Source organism: Coenobita brevimanus, chromosome 84 (genome assembly GCF_032717465.1).
Source record: "Coenobita brevimanus isolate Jiangsu-jjx chromosome 84, ASM3271746v2, whole genome shotgun sequence".
Classification (NCBI taxonomy): Eukaryota; Metazoa; Arthropoda; class Malacostraca; order Decapoda; family Coenobitidae; genus Coenobita; species Coenobita brevimanus.
The window spans coordinates 47491928-47508433 of record NC_137037.1 but is presented as its reverse complement, the minus strand read 5'-3'; the positions used below and the strand labels follow the sequence as shown (position 1 = coordinate 47508433).

At 43.3% G+C, this 16506-nt stretch overlaps 1 protein-coding gene across 2 annotated transcripts in view; it reads right to left on the bottom strand.

Moving 5' to 3' along the window:
* The window catches only part of KrT95D (phosphofurin acidic cluster sorting protein KrT95D), a 393377-nt gene extending 376871 nt beyond the window's left edge, over positions 1-16506 (bottom strand). For both annotated transcript variants that reach the window (XM_080280420.1, XM_080280421.1), the window contains exon 1: positions 16433-16506. In XM_080280420.1, the coding sequence (XP_080136546.1) occupies positions 16433-16488 (56 nt within the window). In that variant the 5' untranslated portion in view covers positions 16489-16506. The remainder of the gene's footprint in view (positions 1-16432) is intronic.

The window sequence follows — 16506 nt, the reverse complement described above, 5'->3', positions numbered from 1 at the left end:
GAGTATGGCGATAATGGAAGGATTTACTTAAGCGACACAGAAGAGGGCAGTAAGGTGTAATAAACAAAAAAAAATCGCACGGGAAAAGTTGTTAGGGAGCTTATACGGGCCCTAGAGTTGTCCTATCATGAGACGGAAAAAAAGAGAGATTATTTCAGCATTTTTTTGTTTTGTTTACTTGAATAATGGGTTCCAGTTGCGTTACGGGGAGACCTGGGAAAAAAGAGAGTACCTGGTAACGTGGAAATGCTTTTATTTATAACTCAGGGATTTTTTACAAAAGCCTCGGCAGAATGGGGAGGAGGAGGAGGAAACGAATGGAAAAGAAGAGAGGTTAAAACAAGGAGAAGCCCAGATAATATGGAAAGTTTATAATGGGTGTACTGAAAGAACTTAGAGAGAGGAACAGAAAATACAGCTTATATAAAATGCGACAAGACAGAGAGAGAGAGAGAGAGAGAGAGAGAGAATCCTCGTGCTGAAGGGGTTACGGGCAGGAATGAGGAAGAGAGGAGAAGGGAGGAACATGTAAGGTCAAGCAACTCGCCTCTCAAGAAGTGCATTACGAGACGGGCCAGAGGGGGTGGGGAGGCAAGGAAGGGGGTGTGGGAGGAGGGAATCATAAGTGTGGGAGGTGGGGAGAGAGCTGCGGGGGGGAGGGGACAGATGAGAGTATGAGGGGAGAGGGGGATGAGTAGCGTGGAAAAATGAGAGAAAAAAGTGAGATGGGAGATGAGGGGAGGAGGGGGGTAGATATGGGTCTAGGAGGGAGAGAGGGAGAAGGACTTGTGAGTGAGGAGGGGGTAATTAGGAGAAATATGGAGGTGGGAGGGGAAGGGGAAGGGGCAGAACAAAGAGAGGGAAACAGAGGGGTCAGTGGTCACACCCTTCCCTCTCAAACCACCCCACCTCTATACACACACACACACACACACACACACACACACACACACACACACACACACAGAAGCCAAGCCACTGCCGTGGTCAATACTGTACTCCTTTTACAGTCTCTAAATCGTGTCAAATCACAATATATACGGCAGCTCAAGTCCTCTTAATCACCATCATCACCATCATCATTCATAATCACCACCCCTACCTCCACCACCAACATCAACCTAATCAACATGGAACAAATATGAAGAGAGAACCTGTATTTTTACACAGGAAAAATTTCTCTGATGGAACAAATATGTTGGACTCTCGCTCAATTAAATATGACAATCCCTAAAGAGGCGTGACTATCTAATCAATAATATCAAATGGGTTACAATCTCCCTTCCTTAGTCAGGCACCCCGAAAACGTAAACAAAGATTTTGGCTGTGACTGTACAGTTGCGGACATAAATACTGATACACTTCGCTATGATAAAGATACAGTGAACAATAAATTCTGAAACCCAGTACTGGTATATTCGGAGATCAACACACTTTTCTGATTATTTTTGAGAGATTCACAACTGTCTGACGAAAATGTGTAGCGATATTTTTGTCCGCCACTGTGCACATCCACTGCCCTAGCCTTGACAGTAATCAGGCAGCCACAAGAGCGTGTCACTGCCTCATCCCTACCTCACCCCTCGCCACACGCAAGGGCACAGGGCTATATTACTGCCTTACCCTTAGACACACGCACAGGCACAAAATCATACCACTGCCTTACCCCCTTCCATGTCAAACCTAATTCTGCCTTACCCTCCCCCCTCACAAGCATGTCCCCACTTCTGCCTCATCCCTTACAGTATAACCTCACCCTGCCTAACGCCTTGTAAACATACCCCCACCCCTACCTTCCCCTGCCTAACTCATTACAAGCATAACCTCATCCCTGCCTGACCCCTTACAAGCACGGCCCCACCCTCACCTCACCCTTACTCCTTGACAGCATAACCTCATCCTAGCGAAACCCTGTCTCATCCTCACTATACGCAAATGCACAAGATCCCACCATTACCTCACTCCTGCCTCACCAAACGCCACACGCTGACAAAGGATCACACCACTCCCCGGCCCTGCCTTACCTCACGCAAAGACAGGGACAGACTAGACTACTGCCTCACCTCTCATAAATACAAGCACTGTAGTCTGTTTGCTATCCCCTGACAGAACTGGGTCACTATCACTACCTGAAGACAAAATCGTGGTTACATGGCATTCAGTGAGCTTATGAGGTACGAACAGGTCTCTCGTGTTAATATACTCTGTCCACTTTACCTTGGCCTAAAATTGCCATCCCTCCATCCTTAATGCTGAGTGTTAACAATAGATTACCATAACACTAAAACATGATGCAAGTCACGAAGAAGTATTATCTTTTTCTGACACTAACCTACGTGAAATAAGCTGCAAAAGAATGAAAATTTTGGCCATGGTAAAGAGAATGGAATATAGTAACATCAACCCCACAATTTGACTACACTCGGCCATCTACTCAGCTGGAAAGGGTTAAGAGTGTTCGACATGCTAAAGGGAAAAAAAAAAAATAAAGTTACAGTACACCATCGCCTCGCCCTGCCTTACCCTCACCACACGCAAGCGCAAGAATAATTAGCTGCCTCACCCTTGCCCACACCTCGCCACAAGCAAAAATCCCACCACACCACCACCACCACCACCACCAATCCCCTCCACCACCACCATTACCCCCAGCACCTCACACACCCTTACCGGCACCCTCATCGCATGCGGGCACATTAGGTTAATACAACTGTGGAATGCAGGACTGGGTGCAACACAGAATATACGACACAAACATAAGAACATAAGAAGAGAGGATAACTGCAGTAGGCCGGTTGGCCCATGCTAGGCAGCTCCTAGAGGAGTAACTGAACTACTAGAATGAGATAAGGATAGCAAAGAAGAAGGCTCTCCCCCGCCCTCCAAACCCTCCAGCCGAAGCCGGCAGGAAAAAGTCAGAAAGAACACCACGCCGTATAGAAAAACTGGCGTGGACATTTTACCGGAAAGTGTGAAAGGAGAACAGAGACTATCATAGTGTAACCTGAAAAGAAAATTTTTTTTTGAACATCGCCCACTACAATTTTACGCACACTATCTGTCCCACAAATATATGGCTATACTGACAAACTGGTAACTAAATGAAAGGATGAATAAATTAGGATGAATAAATTAGAAAAAGAGACAGGCAGAAACACAAACTGAATACCTGGTACCAAAGATATTCCGATTTTTTTATTTTCGGGGGAGGGGGGGGGGATAAGCATTTCAAAGTTCCACGTCTCTCTGAAAGGATGAATGAACTAAGGAGGAAGCCATACAATACTTTATCATACTAAATACACCGGTATGTAAAAAATCGAAATGCCTATTATCGGTATCTCTCCCGGTGTTATTCTTCAATCGCTTCTACGTTCCCACAGACAAATAAATAACCAAATGAAAGGATGGTCAAATTAGACAAAGAAAGTTTAGCCTATATATCAGGTATCAAATATATATATATATTTTTTTCAAATTATAAGTTCGTATTTTGTCTCCTCTAAGCTGCTAGAGAATCAATGGGTAGTCTAAATTAGAGAGACAGCCAGCCGAGATTTTGTCACTTTCATACCACACACACACAGACACACACACACACACACAGACACACACACACACACACACACACACACACACAGACACGAACGTAATTTTTTCGTTTTCGAGTTCTAATTTTCAGTGTGTGTGTGTGTGTGTGTGTGTGTGTGTGTGTGTGTGTGCGTGTGTGTGTGTGTGTGTGTGTGTGTGTGTGTGTGTGTGTGTGTGTGTGCGTGTGCGTGCGTGCGTGCGTGCGTGTGCGTGAGTGCGTGCGTGCGTGTGTGCGCGCGTGCGTTTTTATCTAATCAACATATTTTCTTATCAGCTGGAAGTTCTAATTTTAGGTGGAACTGTGGTGTGTGTGTTTTTATAGCCTCCCCACCTCCGCCCTGACTAATCTCCCCACCTGCTCCTCTTTCACCCCACACATATATCCTTCCTCTTGGCTCCTTACCATCAGACTTTGCCGGCGGGCCAATCCTAAGTTTTTTCCCTCCTCTCTCTATCTACCAATTCTCCCCCTCCCCTTCTCTCTCTCTCTCTCTCTCTCTCTCTCTCTCTCTCTCTCTCTCTCTATCTCTCTATCTCATCTTTCCTTCACACTTTTACATGCCCCATTTATTATTTTCATGCCAATAGAACCCTCCCCCCGCTAATTTCAGAACACTTTTCACGTGACTCAGGCAGGTTCAAGTGAGTTAACCTTTTGGCCGCGTTGCGTTTGTAGGGGTTGAATAAAAATATCAGATATTAAATGGATAAACAGAACAACAATTTTAATTTTACGGGTCAAATGATTACCATATCGAAAGTATTTTTTTTTTTTTTTTTGCTTAATTTTTTCATTTCTCAGTTTCATTTTACTTTTTCATTTTACTTGAATTTATACTTGCTGTTTACTTCACACACACACACACACACACACACACACACACACACACACATAAAAAAAAACTCCAGAACTCAATTTGTTAAGCTGGATGGAAGAAAACAATTACTAAATGAATAAATACATACGGTACATAGGGTAATTATCTATCTATTCATCTATCTTGGTATCTATTTATTTGTCTACAGTATATTGAGAGAGAGAGAGAGAGAGAGAGAGAGAGAGAGAGAGAGAGAGAGAGAGAGAGAGAGAGAGAGAGGCGAAAAATAGGAAAGCCATAAAAGAGGAAAAATGAGGGGAAGTCGGAAAAATAAGGGAGGGAGGGAGGCAGGGAGGAGAAGGAAGGAGGGGGAAAGATGGAGGAAGAACTGGGAGAGATAAGTGGGAAAGGGGAGAGAGGGAAGGAAAAGGCTGGAGGGGAGAAAGGGGAACTGGCGAGGGAAGGGAGGTTGGGGGAGATGGAAGGGGAGGGAAGGAGGATGAAGAAGAGGGAAAGAAGAATAGGTAGGAAAAAAAAAAGTGGGGACAGAAGAGTGAAGGAATGGAAGGGTGAGGGGGACGCAGGTGAGGGGAAAGGGGACGGGGAAAGGAGAAATGGAGAGATGGTTGGAGAGGGGACGGGAAGGGGAAGGAAGGTGCTGAGAACAGGGGGAGTGATGGAGGAAAAGGAGAGAGGAGAGGGAGGATAAGAGAAGAGGAGAAAGAGTGGCAAGACCACTCTCCCATCTCCTCTCCCTTTCCTCCCTCCCTTTCCTTTCCGTCATATTATGTCCCTTGCTCCCCTCTTCCTCCCTTCCTCTTCTCTTTCCTCTCCTCTCCGCAAGACGGTAGGAGGAGGGGGAAAGAAAGCGGGGGAAAACAGGGAGGAAGGCGTCTTGTCAACACGGGTATCAAATGATTGGAAACATAAGGTGGGTGGAAGAATGCATTTGGCAGGAAGGAAAGAAAGAAAGAAAAAGAGAGAGAGAGAAAGAAAGAAGGAAGGAAGGAAGAAGGGAGGGAGAGGGTGGAAGGAAATTCTGACGGGGAGAAAAGAATGGAACGAACAGAGAAAGAATGATGAAAGGTGTGAAGAAAGGAAGAAATAAACACAGGAAAAAAGGGATAGAAGAAAGAAGGAGTGGAGGAAAGGATAATAAATGGAGGAGACAGAGAGAGAGAGAGAGAGAGAGAGAGAGAGAGAGAGAGAGAATAAAACAAATACCAGACAAAGGAGGAGGAATATTAAAAGAAAAACACGGCAGAGACGGAGCAACAAAGGACGAAAACAAGAGGAGGGCAAGACTGAACAAAGGCAAGGGGAGAAAGAAAACAATGAAACCCTGTGAAGACAATGCAATCAGGGCAGGGAGGAGGAAGAGAGAGAGAGAGAGAGAGAGAGAGAGAGAGAGAGAGAGAGAGAGAGAGAGAGAGAGAGACTACCAAGCTAAACAAAATCGTCTGGAGCTAGCATAAAATAAATGTCATCGTATTGAAGAGTTGGCTACCGCTATAATATACATACATACATACATTACCTACCTATCTATCTATCTATATATATTTACAGTATTTATTTATTTATATTTATACACATTCCTAACCCCTTCAATTTCTAACAGAGAGGGGAGTTACTGAAATTTAGGCTATTCCTAGTTTTTCAGATTCGTGGTGGCCTCCTTAGATTAATACAGACGTCAGGTGAGAGCAAGAATAAAATAAAATAAAACAAAATAAAATACCTAGCCCACCTTCTCGGACTGAACAGGTTAATTGATACAGGCTACGGCGCTATACCAAATTATAACACACAACATATCACTGTATATTCAAATGATGTACCGGCAAATTAAACATACATGGTTCGGCATCCACACTGAGAGTGAGTGACAAGCAGCCTACCCATTAGAAGGAAACTAATTAGGCTACACCCATCACTGCTACCTGACATCATAAACGGCCATGTTCTGTGATTTTCCCCTGTTCTTCGTTCGCTGTCACCGCCCATTTGTCGCTGTCTGTCTACTCCTGTCGCTGTCAACCACCCGTATGTCCCTGTCTACGCCTGTCGCTGTCACCACCATAGGACGAGGGTGCTCCTGTCAGTCATTCCAAACTGTCACGTCACACCACCTGACAATGTGTTGGCTCTCCCCGTTTTAAACTGACATCAATAAATCAGCCATATCAAGCGAGGCTGACTATATCCTTGTTACTCTAACTTGGCCTAAAAATCACCATCTCTCCATCTGTATACCAGGCCGTACCATAAGACTAACCTTAGAATATGGTGCTAGTCACAAAGAAGTGCTATGGTCGGGATGCAGAACCACAGTATTGCCTTGCTGTGCCACTGAGCTACATTATACAATCCTCAAAAGGTAAAAAATCTGGACCAATTTAAGATAAAAGGACCATAGCATGTCGAGAGCTATGGTAACCTAACACCGCCAGTAACATGACACAATCTGGCGCATTTGTTTTCACGTTAACTGATAAAAGATCCCTGGCTCTTTTCAGCTAAGCATTAGCAGGTTGGGGAAGGCAAGTGGGATGTGAGGCAGGTGGGGGGTGAGGCAGGTGGGGGGTGAGGCAGGTGGGAATCGGGCAGGCAGAGGTAAGTTAAATGGATTGTGTGGCAGGTGAGGGATGAGGCAGGTGGGGATCAGGCAGGAGAGAATGTCAAATAAGATGAGGAAGGTGATGGTGAGGCAGGTGGGGGTAAGGCAGGCGGGGGAGAGGCAGGCGGGGGAGAGGCAGGCGGGGGAGAGGCAGGTGGTGGAGGTGAAATTGAGTGGAGTTTGCAAAGTCCGTGAACAAGTTTTGGTAGGTAGGCTGGGTAAGTGGGGAGGCAAAAAAAAATGCTTTATAAGCTAAAGGCATAATACGGGATGGAGCAACATTTCTTTTTCCTTTATTTACCCAAGAGTTTTGTAAAAAAAAAAATTGATAATGATAAAAATAATACGGAAGCTGCACGATAATAAGAGTAATACCGGTACCAGTTATATACTAGGTAAGAATATCATCATCATCATCATAATAATAATAATAATAATAATAATAATGTCAACGTTTTACAGTCATAAGCCCAATTCGTTACAACCAATCCTTTAAAACAGCCTAACATAAACAGCATTCAGTTCCACCAACATACACACACTACCGTATATACTGTAACTTAAGGCTATGGTTCGTTCACCTTAACTTGGCCCAGAGTTTCGTCCTTCTGCAGCTTATTTCACGCAATCCAGTGGCAATGGAAGTCAATGCTACGGCTCCACATCCCTTCCGTAGCACTTCTTTATGTCTAGCATCATAATTCTAGTGTAAATCTATTGTTACAAGTCAGCAATCATGGAAAAGAGATGGCAATTTTAGGCGAAACAGAAGTGAAAAAGTCTAGTACAGTAATTTATAGTCCTTAATTTCAAAGAGAGAGAGAGAGAGAGAGAGAGAGAGAGGAAACACAAAAACCTACCTCCGAACACCAGCTAATCACGAGTATGCTAACGAAACGGGAAAAAAATAACTTACCCAAATTTACCCGCACATACCCGATAAGCAACCCATTATGGCCGGTCAAATATTTAGTCTAGCTTAATCATTCCGCTTGAAAATTTTAGTGTATACTCGCGTCTGGGCCTGAAATATTGGGAGTAATGAAGGAGGGGAGGGCTGCAGGTGTTGACAGAGAGAGGGGAGGGGGGAAGGGCAGGCTTTCAGTTCCAGATCACTATGTCAAGCTAATCCCAAAGGTGAATAAGGTACGGACTTATTGTTTGCTGTCTAACTTTACACAGCCTACTACTACTACAAGGCTACTACTACTACTACTGCTACTAGCCTACTACAATAATCCAGGGTAATGGTATATTTTATGAAGTAAGGAAGGCAGAAAAGGATACAGCAGGGTCTTGTGTTGATATTAGTCAGCTGAGAATATAACTACGGTGCAGGCTACGCACATAAACATACACATCTGTCTGTGTCTATTTTATCTACAAGCACAAAAACACAAACATCCATGTCTATTTATCAATCTACCCATCTATCTATCTCAATCTATCTATCTATCTACCTTTAAAATTGGCTAATATCAATAATAAATCTACCCCTCCTCCTCTTCCCCCTACTACAATTACTACTACTGCTACTACTACTACCACTGCTACTACTGCTACTACTACCACCACCACTACTATACCTAAGCCTACAATACTCATCATCACTGTCGCGATCATCGTTAAAATGTAAATTAGTAGCCTGGGGACTACACTTCCCCATGATGAATCCTTTGTATTTTCACTAATTTTTACTGCAGATTAAAACGAGAGAGAGAGAGAGAGAGAGAGAGAGAGAGAGAGAGAGAGAGAGAGAGAGAGAGAGAGAGATTTCCTCCCCCCCCTCTCTCTCTCTCTCACACACACACACACACACACTAGCCATTCCCAGGTTTCCAGTGTCCATCTAAATGCTAATGTGTCCTCTGAGTGTCACCAATTTTTTCCATCAGCAAAATACCCAAATGTCCGTAAACGAAAATGCTGACAGGGATTGGACAATTTTCGGCTCCATTTCCCATTTACAAATAGGGGGAGGTTTGCCAATTTTAGTTTTTACTTCGGATATACGGTACAATAATATATTAAAAGTTCGGCTCACCTCCTCTGCCTCTTTCAATACTACTTTTACTCTAACCTGGCCCAGATTTTCGTCCTTCTGCGGCTTATTTCACGCAGCATTAGACGGGATAAGAACTTGCTACGGCTCTACCCCCTTTCCTTGGCACTTGACAAGCATCGTATACTAGTGCTAATCTATTGCTACATTTCAGCATTCAAGGTCGAGAGATGGCAATTTGAGAGAGAGAGAGAGAGAGAGAGAGAGGTAGGGGACAGATTGAGAAAGACAGACCAGAGGGGGAAAAGCTTTAACAAGGAGGCGTGGTGTGTGTGTGTGTGTGTGTGTGTGTGTGTGTGTGTGTGTGTGTGTGTGTGTGTGTGTGTTATCATTATTATTATTATTATTATTATTATTATTATTAAAACTGAGTACACTAATGTATACACAAAACCCCCATCTTAAGACGGTCAGTTCTATACCACCTGTGAGGAGAGGAAATCATTTACCTGCAATCCATTTTACAAAACTCAATTAGTAACGAGGTAGACAGGTTCAACTGCATTTTTCAATCATGTGTTTCGATAATAATGAAAAAAAAATGCGTTCACCTCCCTTTTGTAATATCAAGCATAGGAACGCATTCTAGATGGCACTGGAGATTTCGTAAGATTTCGTAACACCTATTCCTTATTGATTCATTCCTCACATTATAGTTAAATATTCTCTACACTGATATTAAAAAGATACAACATAGCTACAGGAAAAAAACAATCATAACACAACCTACAAGTTAATATGCACAATAAATCGCTAAGGAAAGGTGCTAAGGAGCCCTCGACCCGTACCTACAACAAAGGCCTTGGTAATACGCCCAATAGGCCTATAAGAGTCACACCGGAAGAGATTGGACGTGTGTGCCTTTCCTATCTAGGCCTAGGTTATTTGGGGAGGCATGCACTCTCCGAAGCTCTAATCAATTCCAAATTATAACTACACATATTCTCCTACGACTCACACCTGTCCACACCTGCCCATACTCTAACACCTACAATACGAGAATCTTAAATTTTCTTCTTGCAACTTTAAGACGATTTTATTCCATCTGGGTGAGGGTCCGAGAAAGATAAAGGAGGCTGTACCTGATTCCTGCAAATTATATAAATAGGCCTAAATAAAATCGCAAGTAGGAAGAACACAGTGGGGAAAACAAGTACTGGGACTGAAGGGGTTAACATTCGGCAGGACTGTGGCTCGAACTGTATAAGGCTTTGGAGGGATTTCCTAGCAAATCTACCTAAGCGATTTATTCTGCACATTACCGTACACCTCCGTATCTTTTTCTACACCTACCGTACGTTAGTGATATTTAGAAGATATGAATAGCATACATACCTCCCCCCCCCTCTCTCTCTCTCTTTCCATTTATCAGCCTATATAAACGTGGATAAATAAACCCTCCCGTACGTGACGATTTCTAATATAAATCCAAACAATGAGGTTAGACGAGAAGCTTGAAACGCATGCTCAAAGATAAGATTCCTGGCTTCCGGTGCTCTCTGTCTCTGTCTCTCTCTCTCTCTCAGCCAAAGGAGCGTATTCCAGGTTGCTCAGGACACGCCGCTGCACCTTTTCCTTAGCGATTTATTATTCATTTTACACTGAGATTCTCTTTTATGGCATTTCAATATAGGCTACATCAAGCATTGAAGTGTAATGTGGAATCTGAAGTGTAAAGTGGTAAGTAAACTGAAGTGTAATGTGCTGAGTAAACTGAAGTGTACTGTGCAGAGTAAACTGATGCGTAACGTGCAGAATAAATCGCACAGAAAAATGTGTAAGGGAGCACCTGGGACCGTAAGCAATAGCACGCTCTATGGCATTAGAATTTACCCTTAAAAATAAAACTATTAGCCTACCCGTGAAATAACTACCGGTACCCGATATTAGACGGCTCGTTAAAATTAACTTGGTAATAAAAAAATTAAAATAAATAAATAACGTAAATAGACAAATAAATCCGTAAATACAGTGTGGAGGAGGAGGGCCGTTTATCTGTACCCTAAAGTGATTACCAGGAGATAATTCAGTTATCGGTTATCAGTTCGTAAATCCCTGCACAAATCTCCCCAAGGAACAGGGTCGTACTCTAAATGGCTTGGAGCTTTCGTAACACCTCTTCCTTACCGAATTATTTTGCGCAACGTTATTTAATTATTACATGTTGTTGAGGGAAACTATATCGAAATTAACACGTTATATTGCTATACCGTTCCATACAACAGAAGAAGGTATAATATGTAAAATAAATCGCTTAGGAAGAGGTGTTACTATGCTTCCAATACCATTTACAATACTGATTTTATTCTCAAGGGGGTAATTTCAACTCCTTTACCTCGATTATATTTCTCTTTTCATTCTTAAATTCTCGAACCCGATGAGGTGTGTGTGTGTGTGTGTGTGTGTGTGTGTGTGTGTGTGTGTGTGTGTGTGTGTGTGTGTGTGTGTGTGTGTGTGTGTGTTCTTTGTCAATAAACTGGATTGAACCGAACTGTGCTCTCTCTCTCTCTCCACTAGAAACCCACCTGGCTGTATCATAACGCTACCGTATGTGTTGTGGGGACACCTTAGTCTGCTGGTGTGGGCGAGCGTGTGACGGTGGAAGTAGGAAATGATTACATGATACAAGACTGAGATAACACTGAGCTGTCCCCGCAAAACATGGGAAATCGCCAAGCAGGGTGAAAGAACAGTGTTATATATGGACAACCCTGTACTTAAGTCTTCCTACAACCATCGATTGTATTTACCTTCAGAATAACCTCTTGATGCTGAAAGGGTTCATGAAGGCTGGATCTACCTCTCCAATTAAAGTCATTATTTGCTTGTTATTCCCTGACGATTTTTGTTCTTCCAGCTCAGGGGTGGATTTTCGGCCAGGTAGGGTTTGTCACGAGCTGTCAATAACCCTTTACTTGTAGACGCCCCTTCCTATGATGAATAAAATCGTCTGGCTGCATAAAGAACATAGCCATCACTCACCCCTTTACCTCTACACGCCCTTCCTTTGTTCAATAAAATCGTCTGGCTGTGAGAATAAAATACACAAGGTGGCCAATACGTCAAAGGGAGTGCAATATGATCTCCACACAACTACAGAACATGGATTATTGCAATGATGATTAATAAACATACAAAACACAGGATCCCAAAGTTACGTGTTAATACAGTTTGATACGACCCAACAGATCCCTTTAATATGCCTTGAGAGAGAGAGAGAGAGAGAGAGAGAGAGAGAGAGAGAGAGAGAGAAGTCCGGGGCTACTGGTCCAAGGAAGAATTGTGCCAAGTCTGAAATGAATTGGTGAAGAAATGGCCAAACGGAACAGAGCCAAATTAAAATGATCTTTGCCTGAAACTGGAAAGAAACGGACGAAACACAGTAACTCTTCACACCATACGTCATCGAACTGAAGGGGTTAAAAGGAGGGTCCGCTCATGGTACCTGTAGCACCTAAGATAATAAATAATGATACGGGCAGTGATTAGAATGATATACATGAGAAGGGAGGCGATGGATAGGCGGTCTGGTCTGGTGGGGGAAAGGGATGGGGTTGGGCGAGATGAGACGAATGGAATGGTGGAAGAAGGGACTGGGAATGAAGGTGCCATGGTTGTGGGTGAAGAACACAGCCTATTTGTGGAAGATGCTATGGTAGGAAATGACAATTATGGTATCGCAGAGGGCATTACTGGGAGTGAGGAGTGGTATAGAAGCATGGCAGCGGGCATTATGGTAGAGCTGACTGGGAGCAATGTCTTGGTAAGGAATGAGAAGTATGGTAGATAGATGGTGTGGAAAGAATGGTAGGGATGTGGATGGAATGGTACAGGTGGATGCAATGGTAGGGGTGTGGAAGGAATGGCAGTGGTGTGGACGGAATGGTAGGGGTGTGGATGGAATGGCAGGTGTGTGGATGGAATGGTAGGGGTATGGATGGAATGGCAGGAGTGTGGATGGAATGGCAGGGGTGTGGATGGAATGGCAGGGGAGTGGATGGAATTTCAGAGGTGTGGATAGAGTGGTAGGGGTGTGAATAGAGTGGCAGGGGTGTGGAAGGAATGGTAGGGATGTGGATGGAGTGGCTGGGGTGTGGAGGGAATTGTTGGGGTGTGGCAGATGCGTGAAAGAAAGCTGTCTCAGGTTAACGAGGCCAATTAAGCCAGGTAATTACACGACCAGATGAGGGAATGACTGAGCAAACGAAAGAGAGAGAGAGAGAGAGAGAGAGAGAGAGTCAACCAGGATCTAAAAATAGACACTCAGGCTCGTATTCCAAGTGGTTCTGGAGATTTCGTAACACCCTTTCCTCAGTTATTTATTCTGAACATAACACCTCAGATTTTCTTGCACGTCGATATTAAGACGCTATAACATACATGAGAATATTATGGTGTCACATGCAAAATAAATCGCCAGGGAAGTGGTGTTGCGACGCTTCCTAATATAACTGCATGCTGGTAATTACTTCTTCTTCACTGATAAACATACCACTATGGTTAGTTTGTCTTCATCTGACGGAACCAGATCACTAACTTGAATACTTAGTTATGGTTGTGGGAAATTTGACAAGTCTTAGGTGTAAGGTAGGAATGAGTCTCCTTGGTTACTAGTCAATTTTATCCCCTAACTACATCTGGTCATTAACTGAGCTGAAAGTACACATTAAGTCTCCTTGGTAACTAGTCAAAGCTATCCTCCGATCTGACAACACCTGGCCATTAACTGAGTTGAAAGTACGAATGAGTCTCCTTGGTTTCTAGTCAAATTTATCCTCCAATTTGACATTTGGTTATTAACTGTGCTGAAAGAGGTTAGGGATCTTTGTCAGACAAGATGAAAGTTATTGTCAAACTGCAAACCAAAAATAAAACAAACCAAAAATAAAACACTCACTACGCCTATAAACCTATACAACACCGATGTATTTCCACGTCTTCTAATCACGTAATTTCATGATCTTCAGAAGTTGCATTTAAGATTGCGTATTTTGCGTGTAAGATTGCGTGTTTACTCCTTTATCTTCACTCGTACAGTCACCATCAGTCATGCCAAACTAAAAATAGTAAACTCACTGTCATATAACCCTACCACTCCACCCTTACCCTAGTCAAACGCAAACTTCCATGGGCTAAAGATGTGTACAAGACCACGATTACATTCTTATCTCCAGTCACACAGCTACCTACTACTTGCCTAACACAAACATAATAGCAACCAGAAACATAAAACGGCCACTAACCATAAAAATATTACCGGTACACTACACATGAAAGCATCCCCACGCAGATAATCATATATTTTCTTGGGTTAATGGACTGCGTGTTTAGCAATATCTTTACCTTCACACAGCTAACATGACTTACACTACAGACTACAAACAGGACACACTACTATAAAAAGGTGCTGATAAATTCTGTCCCTACTCTAAGCATATACTTTACTGAGATTAATCTGTCTTCCAATGCGTGTTCTTCATCCTCACTAAGATAGCTATGGTGCCACTAGTCATCCCATGCTAAAAATAGGACGCTCACTATAATAAGGCAATGCTCAAATTACAAACGTACCCTGTTCATATTCTTGCATGAGCTTAAGCTGTGCATAAGATGGCGCGTTTATATTTTTAACTAATATTCCTGGTTACCACTGGTCAAAACAAACTAAAAAAAAAAAAAAAAGACACTCACTAGGACACTACTATATAGTTCTGGTATTACCGACGTAGGCTACGGCAAGGATCATAGACTTTTGTCTATGATCCTTGGGCTACGGTACCATCCAAATTCATGTACTTTCTTAAGTTGTAACTGAGACTACCATGCGTATTTACATTTTCACGCATACAGCATCCAAACACTCCGCAACAAAACCTTAGGTGACTAACCCCTATAATTACTCGCGTGTGTGTGTGTGTGTGTGTGTGTGTGTGTGTGTGTGTGTGTGTGTGTGTGTGTGTAAAATGACCAAACAAAATTACTTCAACCAATGATTCACTGTTACGGAGACCTGTTTATTGTAAACAATGATAAAGATCCTCCAAGAAAACCCTACAAATTATCCTACCCCCTCAGGGACGGGCAGAAATATCCGAAGCTGAATAAAATCGCCTCGTGGCAGACAAAATAAAATGAGCGATATTATCACGCATCCTTAGGCTGGAAAAGAGGCAGAAATGATGAACAATTCTCACATCCTGGAGAGGTTACTGAGTTCATTTTTTACTCTCAGTGGAAGAGAAGCCTCTCCTAAATAAATAAATTGTCTAAGTTTGTGGTTGCCCAAACAAGAAATGATAATCTGACAGGGTTACCATAAACATGGAGGAATTTTCAGTAAAAGTGAGGAGGTGAAACTAGATGGTGGAGAGAGCAGTGAGGGCAGGTGTAGGGGATAATGGGGAGAGGAGTGGAGGTGGCAGGAAGGGTGGGAAGGGGATAAGGGGGAGGCGGGCCTTTGTGCTGAGGCCAAGTAGAGAGAGGGAGGGAGGAAGGATGGCTGGGGCGGAGAATCTGGCGATGAAACCCCTATGCACAGACCACTTCTCGGCCTGCAAGGGACCATAACCAGACCTAATGGTGGCAGGGTACACATGGGAAGCACCACCCCTTGACAACACAGGGCGGGCGAGCAGTGACCGACCGGCCTGGCTGAACGTCGCCTGCTTGTTTTCAAAGTGAAACGCTCAGTATAGACGGAGGAACCGCCCGTGGATGGTGTTGCTCTCAGCCACACGCCATCTATCACACACACCACAGCATCTTACTGACAACTGTTTTTACATTCCTAGTTAATAAATCATCTGTTTATTGTGATGCTGTCTTGAAATAATGCCTAAACTTCCTTTCAATAAGTGAGGAGAGCCTGTCACTAACTGTTGCTCGACAGCACAGAGATGAAATATGTGACACCTGTCGCTATGGTCACAGGGTTGATGGGAGCTAAATATAACCCACAATAAGTCTCAGATACGTAATTCAAAATTATACTACCCACAAGGGAGCCCCGATAAGCCATGGTAACGTGAGAGAGTGAGTAAGGAAGGGCCTCCCAGACGCCACGATTCAGTCGTCTATTGTTCAGTGGGAGTCTGGGCGGAGCAGCGGCCGCGGAGCAACCAAGAGTATTTATAAAGGATCCTAACCAATTAATAGAATAAATAAGTCGCTACAGCAGTCTACTATAATCATATATCGCATTTTGTTATTTGATATTAAACTCTCATTTGCCAGTGAAGTACTCTGTAGCTGTATGAGTGAAGATACTCGTATATACACGGGATCTGATTCACAACCCAAGATTAGGGGTTTATAAATACGTCTCCTGATGCCTTTCCTTACCTTGGAATACAGTTGGGCGGTGTTCGGTCCACTTCCCAGGTGGCGAACAATTTCATGGGCACGGGCTTGATCCC